We start from the raw sequence: 12,989 nt of genomic DNA, 5'->3' as shown, positions 1-12,989 counted from the left end.
GTTATTAATAACTTGCGAAATGTCAATGTGGATGCTCACATTTTCAAATTGATGCTGTGTTGTCTTCTCATTTGTGTTTCTCTTGTTTTGAGGGTAGTACAAATGATAGTGTTCTTAAGGAAAACCTTTTTTAAGCTTGCAATGATCAAAAGATGTGTTGCATACGCATAATATTATCAGCATAACCACAGGCGATGCACCAAAAAAGTGAATCACATTTGGTGAACGAGATTTTCAGTTTTCAGTGTGCTTGAGACAGAAAAACAATTATGGCAGTTATTGGTATATGATGATTAGTTTGTAATCAGGTCATCTGAGTGTTACTAGAAACTACACATTAGTCCCTAAACCTACTTACAGAAATGAGAATAAAACTCATTGTCATATAGTTTCCGTATTACAGCCTTCAGCATCTGCGTCTTTGAGACCCAGGCTATACTCACTTCTGAGACCACTTGACAAACATTTCAGCTGTGGAAACACATTTTTCCTACCAGTAGGACAACTGGAACTTTGCAGCAGTGCTTCATATGTTTGGCAACTCTGTAATTGTCAAATTATTTTGTAGATGGCACGGAATTATAATGCTGAATTACATGAGATTTTCTTGTCATTTCCATTAAATAATCAAAGTGATTTTCACTTAACGATTTTGAGTTCAGAAAGGTCATTCCATGCAGAAAATACAACTGATCCAGCCTTTTATGTTTATCTGTGCTAGCCACCAATGGGGCAGTAAGGGAGAGTTGAATGCTGCAGCTGTTATCTAGAGCTAAAGTAACTGAGTTGCACTGTAAAGTGAAGGCTGCATTGATGATGCCTCTTTCTGCATCTGCTTGACATAATTTTTGGGTTTTGTGAGTACACAATTTTATTTATGAAACTGTGGTGCTGAGTAATTCATCAACTGGGTTTCTTTGTGTCTACTCCCAGCAGCCATGTTTCATACTTATGGAGTATGACACAGAACAACACACAAACAAAGACTGTTTTGAAGACCAAAGTGTGTAATATCTTAGTAATTCATATCAATTTATGCACATTAATGTTATAGATTACACAATAGTTAACATAAGAGATAAATTGAGCATGAACAACGAATTCTATCACAGTATTTAAAACAGTCTGACAGTGCTTGGATATTTTACCAATTCAGTGTGTGTAAAAACGTACTGAGCTGCAGTTAAAGATGTAAAGAAGCAAGGTTTGAAGTTCATTTCCGTCCAGAAAGGAATTTTTGTGATGGTTGTTCAGTAAGGAGCAGGAAGTGTAAACATTTGAGGGCTCAAGTTCGAAAGAATACATGTGTGAGGGATGACTTCTCTAACTCTTAGACAGGTTTCTTGTATTACCATATTTTACAGACTATAGAATCCTATGGGCTATAAGACACACCTTAATTTTCAAGCACTTTTTAAAAAATAACATTTTCACCATTTTTATTATTAGATTGCAAAGCCAGACTAAAAAAATCTTAGTTTTTAAAACCGAACTGACCTTTAAAATCTCTGAAAATCGTAATCTGAGATTTCTTCTTCTTCTTCTTCTTCATAATCGTTATCCTCTTCACATATAAGATAATCTTTAGTGCCATTGAGAGCATTACTTAGACTGCATTCCGAGGAAGCTTTAACACTAATAATGTTTTCTCTCATTCTAGACCATGACTGTTTCATCCATTGACACACTCGTTTGATTGTAGGTCATTTTAAAGCTCCCTTCGACATGAATTCATGTTGAGTTTCATCCAGTGTCCATTTGTTCCATTCCTCTCTCATATACTTTTTACATGGTTTATTTATCAAGACATCAAGAGGTTGCAGTTGTGAAGTGAGTACTCCCGGATTGACAGCAAGCACTGTATTTCTCTGTCTCAATTTCTCTTTCACAGAATTTTTCAAGTGACTGCTGAACTGATCTAGCACAAGAGGGGGAACTGTTCATTTCCTTGTCTCCTACACTCTGTTAAACCATAATTTCATACCAGCCTCCTCCTGTCCAACCCTTGTCATGTACACTAACACCACCATCTCGTGGTATTTCAGAAGGTTTTGGCATTGTTTTGTGCTTGAAAATGGTCATTTTATTAAATTTAGTACTGTCAGTACAAAATGAAGGGACAACAGGGTAGCCCATTTTTTCATGTCCACTTGTTTTTATAGTTACAGTTATAGTTATAGTATAGTTATAGTTACAGTTTTTGCTGTCAGGTGACTCCAACATTGCCAGGTGGAGATAGGTTTTCCAGGCAGAGATAGGTTTTTTAAGAGTGGGGGAATTTTAAATCAAACACTGGACATTTTTATATATTAATTTAGAGTATAAGACCCACCTGACTTGTGGAGGCAATTTTTCGAAGAAAAAAGTGCGTCTTATAGTCTGCAAAATACAGTGTTATTAACATACGGTATTATTAAAATACGATATTATTATTATTATTATTATTATTATTATTATTACGAGGTGCATTCAAGTTCTAAGGCCTCAGATTTTTTTTTCTTTGGACTGGAAACAGATAGAAACATGCACATTGTTTTAAAATGAGGCCGTGTTCATTGTCAATACGTCCCAGAGATGGCAGCACCGTACGGCAGATGGAATTTTAGCGCCAGCGGCGAGAATGAGAACTGTTTTAAATACTTAAAATGGCGACGTTTTCCTTACTTGAACAGCGTGCAATCATTCGTTTTCTGAATTTGCGTGGTGTGAAACCAATTGAAATTCATCGACCGTTGAAGGAGACATGTGGTGATTGAGTTATGGATATGTCGAAAGTGCGTTCGTGGGTGCGACAGTTTAATGAAGGCAGAACATCATGTGACAACAAACTGAAATAACCTCGGGCTCGCACAAGCCAGTCTGACGACATGATCGAGAAAGTGGAGAGAATTGTTTTGGGGGATCGCCGAATGACTGTTGAACAGATCGCCTCCAGAGTTGGCATTTCTGTGGGTTCTGTGCACACAATCCTGCATGACGACCTGAAAATGCGAAAGTGTCATCCATGTGGGTGCCACGAATGCTGACGGACGACCACATGGCTGCCCGTGTGGCATGTTGCCAAGCAATATTGACGCGCAACGACAGCATGAATGGGACTTTATTTTCGTCGGTTGTGACAATGGATGAGACGTGGATGCCATTTTTCAATCCAGAAACAAAGTGCCAGTCAGCTCAATGGAAGCACACAGATTCACCGCGACCAAAAAAATTTCGGGTAACCGCCAGTGCTGAAAAAATGATGGTGTCCATGTTCTGGGACAGCGAGGGCGTAATCCTTACCCATTGCATTCCAAAGGGCACTACGGTAACAGGTGCACCCTATGAAAATGTTTTGAAGAACAAATTCCTTCCTGCACTGCAACAAAAACGTCCGGGAAGGGCTGCGCGTGTGCTGTTTCACCTAGACAACGCACCTGCACATCGAGCTAACGTTACGCAACAGTTTCTTCGTGATAACAAGTTTGAATTGATTCCTCATGCTCCCTACTCACCTGACCTGGCTCCTAGTGACTTTTGGCTTTTTCCAACAATGAAAGACACTCTCCGTGGCCGCACATTCACCAGCCGTGCTGCTATTGCCTCAGCGATTTTCCAGTGGTCAAAACAGACTCCTAAAGAAGCCTTCGCCGCTGCCATGGAATCATGGCGTCAGCATTGTGAAAAATGTGTACGTCTGCAGGGCGATTACGTCGAGAAGTAACGCCAGTTTCATCGATTTCGGGTGAGTAGTTAATTAGAAAAAAAATCGGATGCCTTAGAACTTGAATGCACCTCGTATTATTATTATTATTATTATTATTATTATTTTAAAAGTCACAAGTGTGTGTTGTCATGCAGTAGCAACACTGTATGTGGTTCTGTTGGTTGTTTTTTCTTACGCTGCGACCAAAAGATGTCTCTGTTGTTGCCGGCGCCTTTGATGGACACACCCATGGCAAGGAGTTCATAGTGCACAACACCCTGTTTATGCCACCAGATGCAAAATATTATCAGTCAGTTTGCCTTTTGCCCAAAGAGATGTCCTTTGTCATGACTCAGCCATTAATTTCTTTTTAAGAAGTTAACATAACTCATTACCAGTAAGAATGCTCAGTGAGCAAACTGATGGCTTACAAGTGAAACTGCAGTACTCTTACACCCAACTTGTGAACCTTGACTATTGAATCCAAGTGTTGCACTTGGGTTAAATGATCGCAGTTCATCATACGTGTCATTTATTAAGACTTTCTGAATGTGGAGAATGACTCATGCCAGAATGATTTCCATGAAGCAAGAACATTATTTCCTGATGTGATTTGCCCCCGTTTCAAGCTGCCTCCTGTTGTCTATGAAACTCAAAGTGAACAATTTGTAACAAATGAACATTTTTCCTCGTGACTTTATTTTGTAATGCTTAAACCACATTTGTAAGATTTGAGTATGCTAGTCAAACCTGTGACTTTAAGTTAAATACTGGAACTCCAAATAAAAAATAAATAAATATGATAAATACATTCTTGGTGTCCTATGTCTGATGTGTCACTGCACTTCATTCACTCAGTTTAATGGAGTTATTTTGTGTGGAAAATCAAACTACAGTAATTAACAATTTTACGCTAGCCAGTGTGAGAGCAGAAAAAGTTATCAAAGGCACACTGTCATGATCACTTTTGTTGATACCAGCTGACATCTGGCTGCCACTGACAATGGCCGGTTGCCACAGTATGGTGAGGAAACTCCTGAGCATAAATTGTTCTTATTTTGATGTAGCCACGAGCTCTTTCGTGCAGATGTTCCTGGAAGGTTTTGCTTTAGCAGACACCTGAAACGTGGTTTAAAAATGAAAGGAAGAAGTGGACTCGAATTCACAAATTTGTGTCTACATTGGGTAACTTTCACTAGTAGATCATGAGTGGACTGCAATAGCCCATGAGGAAGACAACACTTCCTCCAGAAAATTCCCCATCTACATTGTTGGCAGATTTTGCATATGGCTGGACGTAGAATTCTTGTGGGTGGCAAGTTTTATTGGTACCTTAAGTAAATGACTCGGATTAGTATGTGTGGGAACTAGCCGTTGGTGAGGTTTTATGTCAAAGCTTGTCCTTATACCAATAAATTAATAGCTTTCTTTGTTTCTGGATCACTTCTAAAGCTAAACTGAATTATGCTCTTCTGTAAACCATCCTGTAAAAGAATTCGTATGAAATTTGCAACATTAATACTGTCGTATGGTCATAACCATTTAATTCTCTTCATCTTCTTGGTAAGTGGCTTAATTTACCAATGTCTAGCAGCTTGTGATTCACAAAATAAATGTGTGTGTAGTCTGACTACTATGGGCTCCTTTAGATTATATTTCCTTACTATGAAATACTAACAGAGAATTTGCAGTAGTAGTGCCTATCTCTTATGTTAGTTATTCTTTGAAACTGTTTGAATTATTATGCTTTAGGAATTGGAGTTAGAAAAGCAAATGAAAAAGAAACTCGAGAAAGACCTAAAGAAATCAAATGATACATTGGAAGAAGAAAGATCTCGACAAAAACAAATAGTACTTTTATTGCTTGCAGAAAGAAAAAGATTAATCATGAAGTACATAGAAGAAAGAAAACGGTCGGAAGATCTAGCTCAGGTGAGTCTTAACATTTTATTTCTTTTTAATATAAACAATTTTATAGAGCAGCAATGTGTGTGTGTGTGTGTGTGTGTGTGTGTGTGTGTGTGTGTGTGTGTGTGTGTGTGTGTCTATATATATATGAATGATAGTTGAAAAGTTTTGGTTTGTTGTTCCTAGGTGCGGTCACGTCAGAGATATGAAGATCAACTTGGTTTTTTTGAATGGGATGCTATAGTTTGGTACTTATTTTCTGATGGTGGCTCTCGAGACTAATCCAATGATGTGTAACAGTAAGGTCTTTGAAGTTCAATTAAGGTCAAAAAGGTGGCATGTACATTCATTTACAGAAGGTGTTTGAAGTGATGATCATTGGCATCAATGTAGTGCTGCAATCTTCTTATCATGGCTTGAGTGCTATTCCTTAACACTTCGGCATTTATCGAAGCACATGTTCTGATAATTCTCTCTCGTATATTGTGCAAATAGTAAATATTCCCCAAATACGGCGTATCCATCTAACGTGCCATGCAATGCAACACTAATAGGAACAGTAAGACTAGTATCGTCGAATAAGCGAAAGTGAATGGTGTATTCCTTCGAAGAACAAGTCAATATGCTTCTCATTTATGGAGAATGCCAACGAAATTCAGTGAGAGCTAAAGACTTACACTCTGAAATGTGTCCTCAATGTACTCACACTACACATCATACATTTAAATATGTGCATGATAAATTAAGAACAACTGGATCTTTAACACATATCGAAACATATCCGGCAAAGGGAAGTTACTAACGAGGATACGGAAATTGGTTCTCTAGCCACTGTGGTTTGAGATCCTTGTGTTAGTTCGTGTCAGATCAGAAGGGAATCTGGCATGAGCCAGAGTAGTGTTGTTCATGTTCTGCATCACCATAAATATCATCCTTGCCATATCAGTCTCCACCAAGAATCAACTGGTGTGGATTGTATGCGTTGCATTGAATTTTGCTGATGCGCTCAACTTCAGATTCAGAGGGATGACACATTCATTAATTTGATTTTATTTAGTGACAGTGTTACATTCACAAACCATGGAAATGTTAATTTGCATAACATGCATTATTGGGCAACTAAAAATCCATGTTGGCTGCGGCAAGTTGCACACCAAAAACCGTGGTCGGTGAATGTGTGGTATGAGGTTCTGGAAGACAGAATTACAGGCCCCTATTTCATCGAAGGAAATCTTAATGGTAGGAAGTACACCACATTCCTGCAAGAAACATTAGGTCTATTATTGGAAGAAATACCTTTAGTAACAAGGAACAGAATGTGGTATTGCGAACCATGGATGAAGAGTATCAGACGGATGCCATATTCCTTGACTTCCGGAAAGCGTTTGACTCGGTGCCCCAACGCAGACTCCTAACTAACGTACGAGCATATGGGATTGGTTCTCAAGTATGTGAGTGGCCTGAAGACTTCTTAAGTAATAGAACCCAGTACATTGTCCTCGATGATGAGTGTTCATCGGAGTGCCCCAGGGAAGTGTGGTATGTCCGCTGTTGTTTTCTATCTACATGAATGATTTTTTGGATAGGGTGGATAGCAATGTGTGGCTGTTTGCTGTGGTGCACGGGAAGGTGTTGTCGTTGAGTGACTGTAGGAGGATACAAGATGACTTGGACAGGATTTGTGATTGGTGTAAAGAATGGCAGCTAACTCTAAATATAGATAAATGTAAATTAATGCAGATGAATAGGAAAAAGAATCCTATAATGTTTGAATACTCCATTAGTAGTGTAGCGCTTGACACAGTCATGTCGATTAAATATTTGGGTGTAACATTGCAGAGCGATGAAGTGGGACAAGCATATAATGGCAGTTGTGGGGAAGGTGGATAGTCGTCTTCGGTTCACTGGTAGAATTTTGGGAAGATGTGGTTCATCTGTAAAGGAGACCGCTTATAAAACACTAATACAACCTATTCTTGAGTACTGCTCGAGTGTTTGGGATCCCTATCAGGTCGGATTGAGGCAGGACATAGAAGCAATTCAGAGGCGGGCTGCTAGATTTGTTACTGGTAGGTTTGATCATCACGCGAGTGTTACGGAAATGCTTCAGGAACTCAGGTGGGAGTCTCAAGGAAAGGAGGCGTTCTTTTCGTGAATCGCTACTGAGGAAATTTAGAGAACCAGCATTTGAGGCTGACTGCAGTACAATTTTACTGCCGCCAACTTACATTTCGCAGAAAGACCACAAAGATAAGATAAGAGAGATTAGGGCTCGTACAGAGGCATATAGGCAGTAATTTTTCCCTCGTAGATGTAGATGGTATCAACACGATGGTTGTCAGCCACATTTTTCGCTGATGACTAGAAATTAGTTGCAGAGACAGTTCGCATGTTGTTCGATTGGACATGGAAGAGATGTGTCGTGCTCGGTTCGTTCGCCAGATTTAACGCCTCTGGATTTTTTCTTATTGAGATTTGTAAAAGACATTGTTTATAAAGATGTTCCCACTACACCTGAAGATACGCGAGAGAGAATTGTCGGAGCATGTGCTTCGATAAGTGCTGATGTGATAAGGAATACCACTCAATCCCTGATGATAAGATTGCAACACTGCATTGATACCAGTGGTCATCACTTCGAACACCTTCTGTAAATGGACGTTCATGTCACCTTTTTGACCTTAATTGACCTTCAAAGACCTTACTGTTACACATCATTGGATTCATCTCGATGGCTGCTATCAGAAAATAAGTACCAAACTATAGCATCCCATTTAAAAAATAAAGTTGACCTTCATATCTCTGAAGCGACCCCACCTAGCAACAAAAAACTGTCAAATTATGGCCCCCCGTAGTCCCATGCAACTTTTGTCTCACAGACGTTTGTCCCTGTCCGTACTATTGGAGTTATTCTTGCTGGCAATAGTTAGTGAAAAACACACACACACACACACACACACACATACACACACACACACACACACACACATACCATTATTGACCTACAGTATTTGAAATCATTTGGCATGTATAGCCTTAAGCACAAAATCAACATGCTGTTTTCTAGGAATGGAACTGTTTCAGAAACAGACATTTATTTATTTTATCTTCGTACGTGTGGCATGCTACTGATGTTAATAGTTCTTTAAAACTGCATAATAAATAATGGTACTTATAATAATAATAATAATAATAATAATAATAATAATAATAATAAAGAATAGGCCTCCGGTATGTTCTGCCAGTCGTAAAAGGCGACGAAAAGAACAAACCACTAATAGGGCTAACCCCCCCTTTTAGTGTGATTAGTTGGTTCAGGACAGAACTAAAGAAGCCTCGGACAAGCGCCGTCATGGTCGGGGACGACGCTTGAACCCTATGCCCGCCCACAATGGTAACGAGACTGCTAGCCAACTGGAAAATGATTTAAATCCAAATAGAGGTGTTTTGCAGGATATGCTTCCTGCAACCACCCTAGAAGGAAAACAAAGACAGAGGATGAGATGGTCAGATGAAGTTAATCGACACCTCATGTTCTGTTATTACCAAGCAACAAACCTAGGAACCAACACAACTGGATACAGATCACAAGTATACACAACATTTATTACCAGATACCCAGAATTAAAATTTTTAACAGAACAACGACTAGCTGATCAGATCCGTGTAATAATCAAAAATAACAGGATACCCCAGTCAGAATTAGAAAACATCAAACAAGAAGTACAACAAATACTGGAACAAAATAATGTGCAATCAGAAGAAGAAGAAAATACAGTAATGGACTCAAACATCCCAGAGCAAACAAACAAAGAACAACACGCATCAATTAAACAATCAGAGGAAAACGAAATCTTAAGACAGCCACCAGAACAAGCACAAGTAGAACACGAAGTGACACAGATGCTAGATATAGAAGAAAAATTTCAGCTAACATATATAGAATACAAAGACACAAATACAGACATAAGACCATTCTTGCATAGACCACCAAATAACCCACAAGTCGAAACAACAATAAAAACTATGAACACAATCATACACAACAAAATAAATGAAAACACAACTATGGAAGAGTTACAACTACTGGTTTATATAGGAGCACTCACTACACTAAATATACACACTAGACAGAGATCAGAACCAACCAACACACAGAAGAAACCCACAAAACCAGCATGGCAACACAGGCTACAGATCAGAATAGAAAAACTGAGAAAAGACATCGGAGAGCTAACACAATTTATAAGAAATGAAATCTCGGAAAAAAAACGAAAAAGGTTAGGTAAAATCTCACAACAAGAAGCGACAGAGCAATTAGACGAAAAGAAGCAGAAATTACAAGCATTAGCCAAACGACTCAGAAGATACAAAAAAAGTGAAAATAGAAGGAAACAAAACCAAACATTCAACACAAACCAAAAGAAATTTTACCAGACAATAGATAACACACACATTAAAATAGACAATCCACCAAACATAACAGACATGGAACACTTCTGGAGCAACATATGGTCAAACCCAGTACAACATAACAGGCATGCACGGTGGATACAAGCAGAAACAGACACATACAAGATGATACCACAAATGCCTGAAGTGATAATTTTGCAACATGAAGTCACCCAAGCTATTAATTCTACTCACAATTGGAAAGCCCCCGGAAAAGATAAAATAGCAAATTTCTGGCTAAAGAAGTTCACCTCAACACATTCACATCTAACTAAATTATTTAAAAGTTACATTGCAGACCCATACACATTCCCTGATACACTTACACATGGAATAACTTATCTGAAACCTAAAGATCAAGCAGACACACCAAACCCAGCTAAATATCGCCCCATAACATGCCTACCAACAATATACAAAATATTAACTTCAGTCATTACACAGAAATTATTGACACATACAACACAGAACAAAATTATAAATGAAGAACAAAAAGACTGTTGCAAAGGAGCACGAGGATGTAAAGAGCAACTGATAATAGATGCAGAGGTGACATATCAAGCTAAAACTAAACAAAGGTCGCTACACTACGCATACATTGATTACGAAAAAGCTTTTGATAGTGTACCCCACTCATGGTTACTACAAATATTGGAAATATACAAAGTAGATCCTAAATTGATACAGTTCCTAAACATAGTAATGAAAAATTGGAAAACCACACTTAATATCCAAATAAATTCAAATATCATCACATCACAGCCAATACAGATTAAGCGTGGAATATACCAAGGAGATTCATTAAGTCCTTTCTGGTTCTGCCTTGCTCTGAACCCACTATCCAACATGCTAAATAATACAAATTATGGATACAATATTACTGGAACATACCCACACAAAATCACTCATTTGCTGTACATGGATGATCTAAAACTACTGGCAGCAACAAATCAACAACTCAACCAATTACTAAAGATAACAGAAGTATTCAGCAATGATATAAATATGGCTTTTGGAACAGACAAATGTAAGAAAAATAGCATAGTCAAGGGAAAACACACTAAACAAGAAGATTACATATTGGATAACCACAGTGACTGCATAGAAGGGATGGAAAAAACAGATGCCTATAAATATCTAGGATACAGACAAAAAATAGGAATAGATAATACAAATATTAAAGAAGAACTAAAAGAAAAATATAGACAAAGACTAACAAAAATACTGAAAACAGAATTGACAGCAAGAAACAAGACAAAAGCTATAAATACTTATGCTATACCAATATTGACCTACTCATTTGGAGTAGTGAAATGGAGTAACACAGACCTAGAAGCACTCAATACACTTACACGATCACAATGCCACAAATATAGAATACATCACATACATTCAGCAACAGAAAGATTCACATTAAGCAGAAAGTAAGGAGGAAGGGAATTTATCGATATAAAAAACCTACATTATGGACAGGTAGACAATTTAAGAAAATTCTTTCTAGAACGAGCAGAAATCAGCAAAATACACAAAGCAATCACTCATATAAATACATCTGCTACACCACTGCAATTTCATAACCACTTCTACAACCCTTTAGATCACATAACATCAACAGATACGAAGAAAGTAAATTGGAAGGGGAAGGCACTACATGGCAAGCACCCGTATCATCTAACACAGCCACACATCGATCAAGACGCATCCAACACATGGCTATACAGTGAGACGGAAGGATTCATGATTGCAATACAGGATCAAACAATAAACACCAGATATTACAGCAAGCATATTATTAAAGATCCCAATACCACAACAGATAAATGCAGACTTTGCAAACAACAAATAGAAACAGTAGATCACATCACAAGCGGATGTACAATACTAGCAAATACAGAATACCCCAGAAGACATGACAATGTAGCAAAAATAATAGATCAACAACTTGCCATACAACATAAACTTATAAAACAACAAGTTCCTACATACAAGTATGCACCACAAAATGTACTGGAGAATGATGAATACAAATTATACTTGAACAGAACCATTATAACAGATAAAACAACACCACATAACAAACCTGACCTCATACTCACCAATAAAAAGAAGAAATTAACACAACTAATCGAAATATCCATACCCAATACAACAAATATACAAAAGAAAACAGGAGAAAAAATTGAAAAATACATCCAACTGGCTGAGGAAGTCGAGGACATGTGGCATCAGGATAAAGTTGACATTATACCAATTATACTATCAACTACAGGAGTCATACCACACAATATCCACCAGTACATCAATGCAATACAGCTACATCCAAACTTATATATACAACTACAGAAATCCGTAATTATTGATACATGTTCAATTACCCGAAAGTTCCTAAATGCAATATAACATATACCGTACAGTTAAAAGAAAGTGACGCTTGATCAAGGTCCGCGCCACTTTCCATTTTTGACCAGACATAACGCCTGAGAAAAGAAAGAAATAATAAAAATAGTAGTAGTAGTAGTAGTAGTAGTAGTGGTAGTAGTAAAGCAAACAGGTAAAACATGTAGATTGTGTAACAATCATATAATGAGTATAAGTTACAATTTAATTTCTTTTTTGCACAGCAGAAAAATCCTCTATGGTATAGAAAGCCTTCTTTTTAAGCTAACTTTATAATACATTACTAAAGGTTTTTAATGAGGTAGTGTGTGCATTTTGTGGGAGTGCATTGAACAGTTTTGTGTACCTGTTGTGAGTCTTACTTAGTCTTGTAATGGGTTGGTTAATCTTCCCTTTATGGTGCATGAAAGGATTGCCTTAATGTGTAGTCCTCTCAGTTTTCTTTCTTCTAGACTAGACAGTTAACTGTAAATAATGATGAGACTGCCATTATACCCAGTTTTTTCAAAAGTGACATACAGGATGTGTTTTTAAAACGCTGTCTACA

At 37.7% G+C, this 12,989-nt stretch overlaps 1 protein-coding gene across 12 annotated transcripts in view; it reads left to right on the top strand.

The window, feature by feature from the left end:
- The window catches only part of LOC126248961 (CTTNBP2 N-terminal-like protein), a 211,910-nt gene that overhangs the window by 88,366 nt on the left and 110,555 nt on the right, over window positions 1–12,989 (top strand). For all 12 annotated transcript variants that reach the window (XM_049950504.1, XM_049950498.1, XM_049950506.1 and 9 more), the window contains one exon: window positions 5,438–5,617. In XM_049950504.1, the coding sequence (XP_049806461.1) occupies window positions 5,438–5,617 (180 nt within the window). The remainder of the gene's footprint in view (window positions 1–5,437; window positions 5,618–12,989) is intronic.

Source organism: Schistocerca nitens, chromosome 3 (assembly GCF_023898315.1).
Source record: "Schistocerca nitens isolate TAMUIC-IGC-003100 chromosome 3, iqSchNite1.1, whole genome shotgun sequence".
Lineage (NCBI taxonomy): Eukaryota > Metazoa > Arthropoda > Insecta > Orthoptera > Acrididae > Schistocerca > Schistocerca nitens.
Note: the sequence above shows the minus strand (reverse complement) of the source record. Positions and strands in the feature narration are given on the sequence as shown.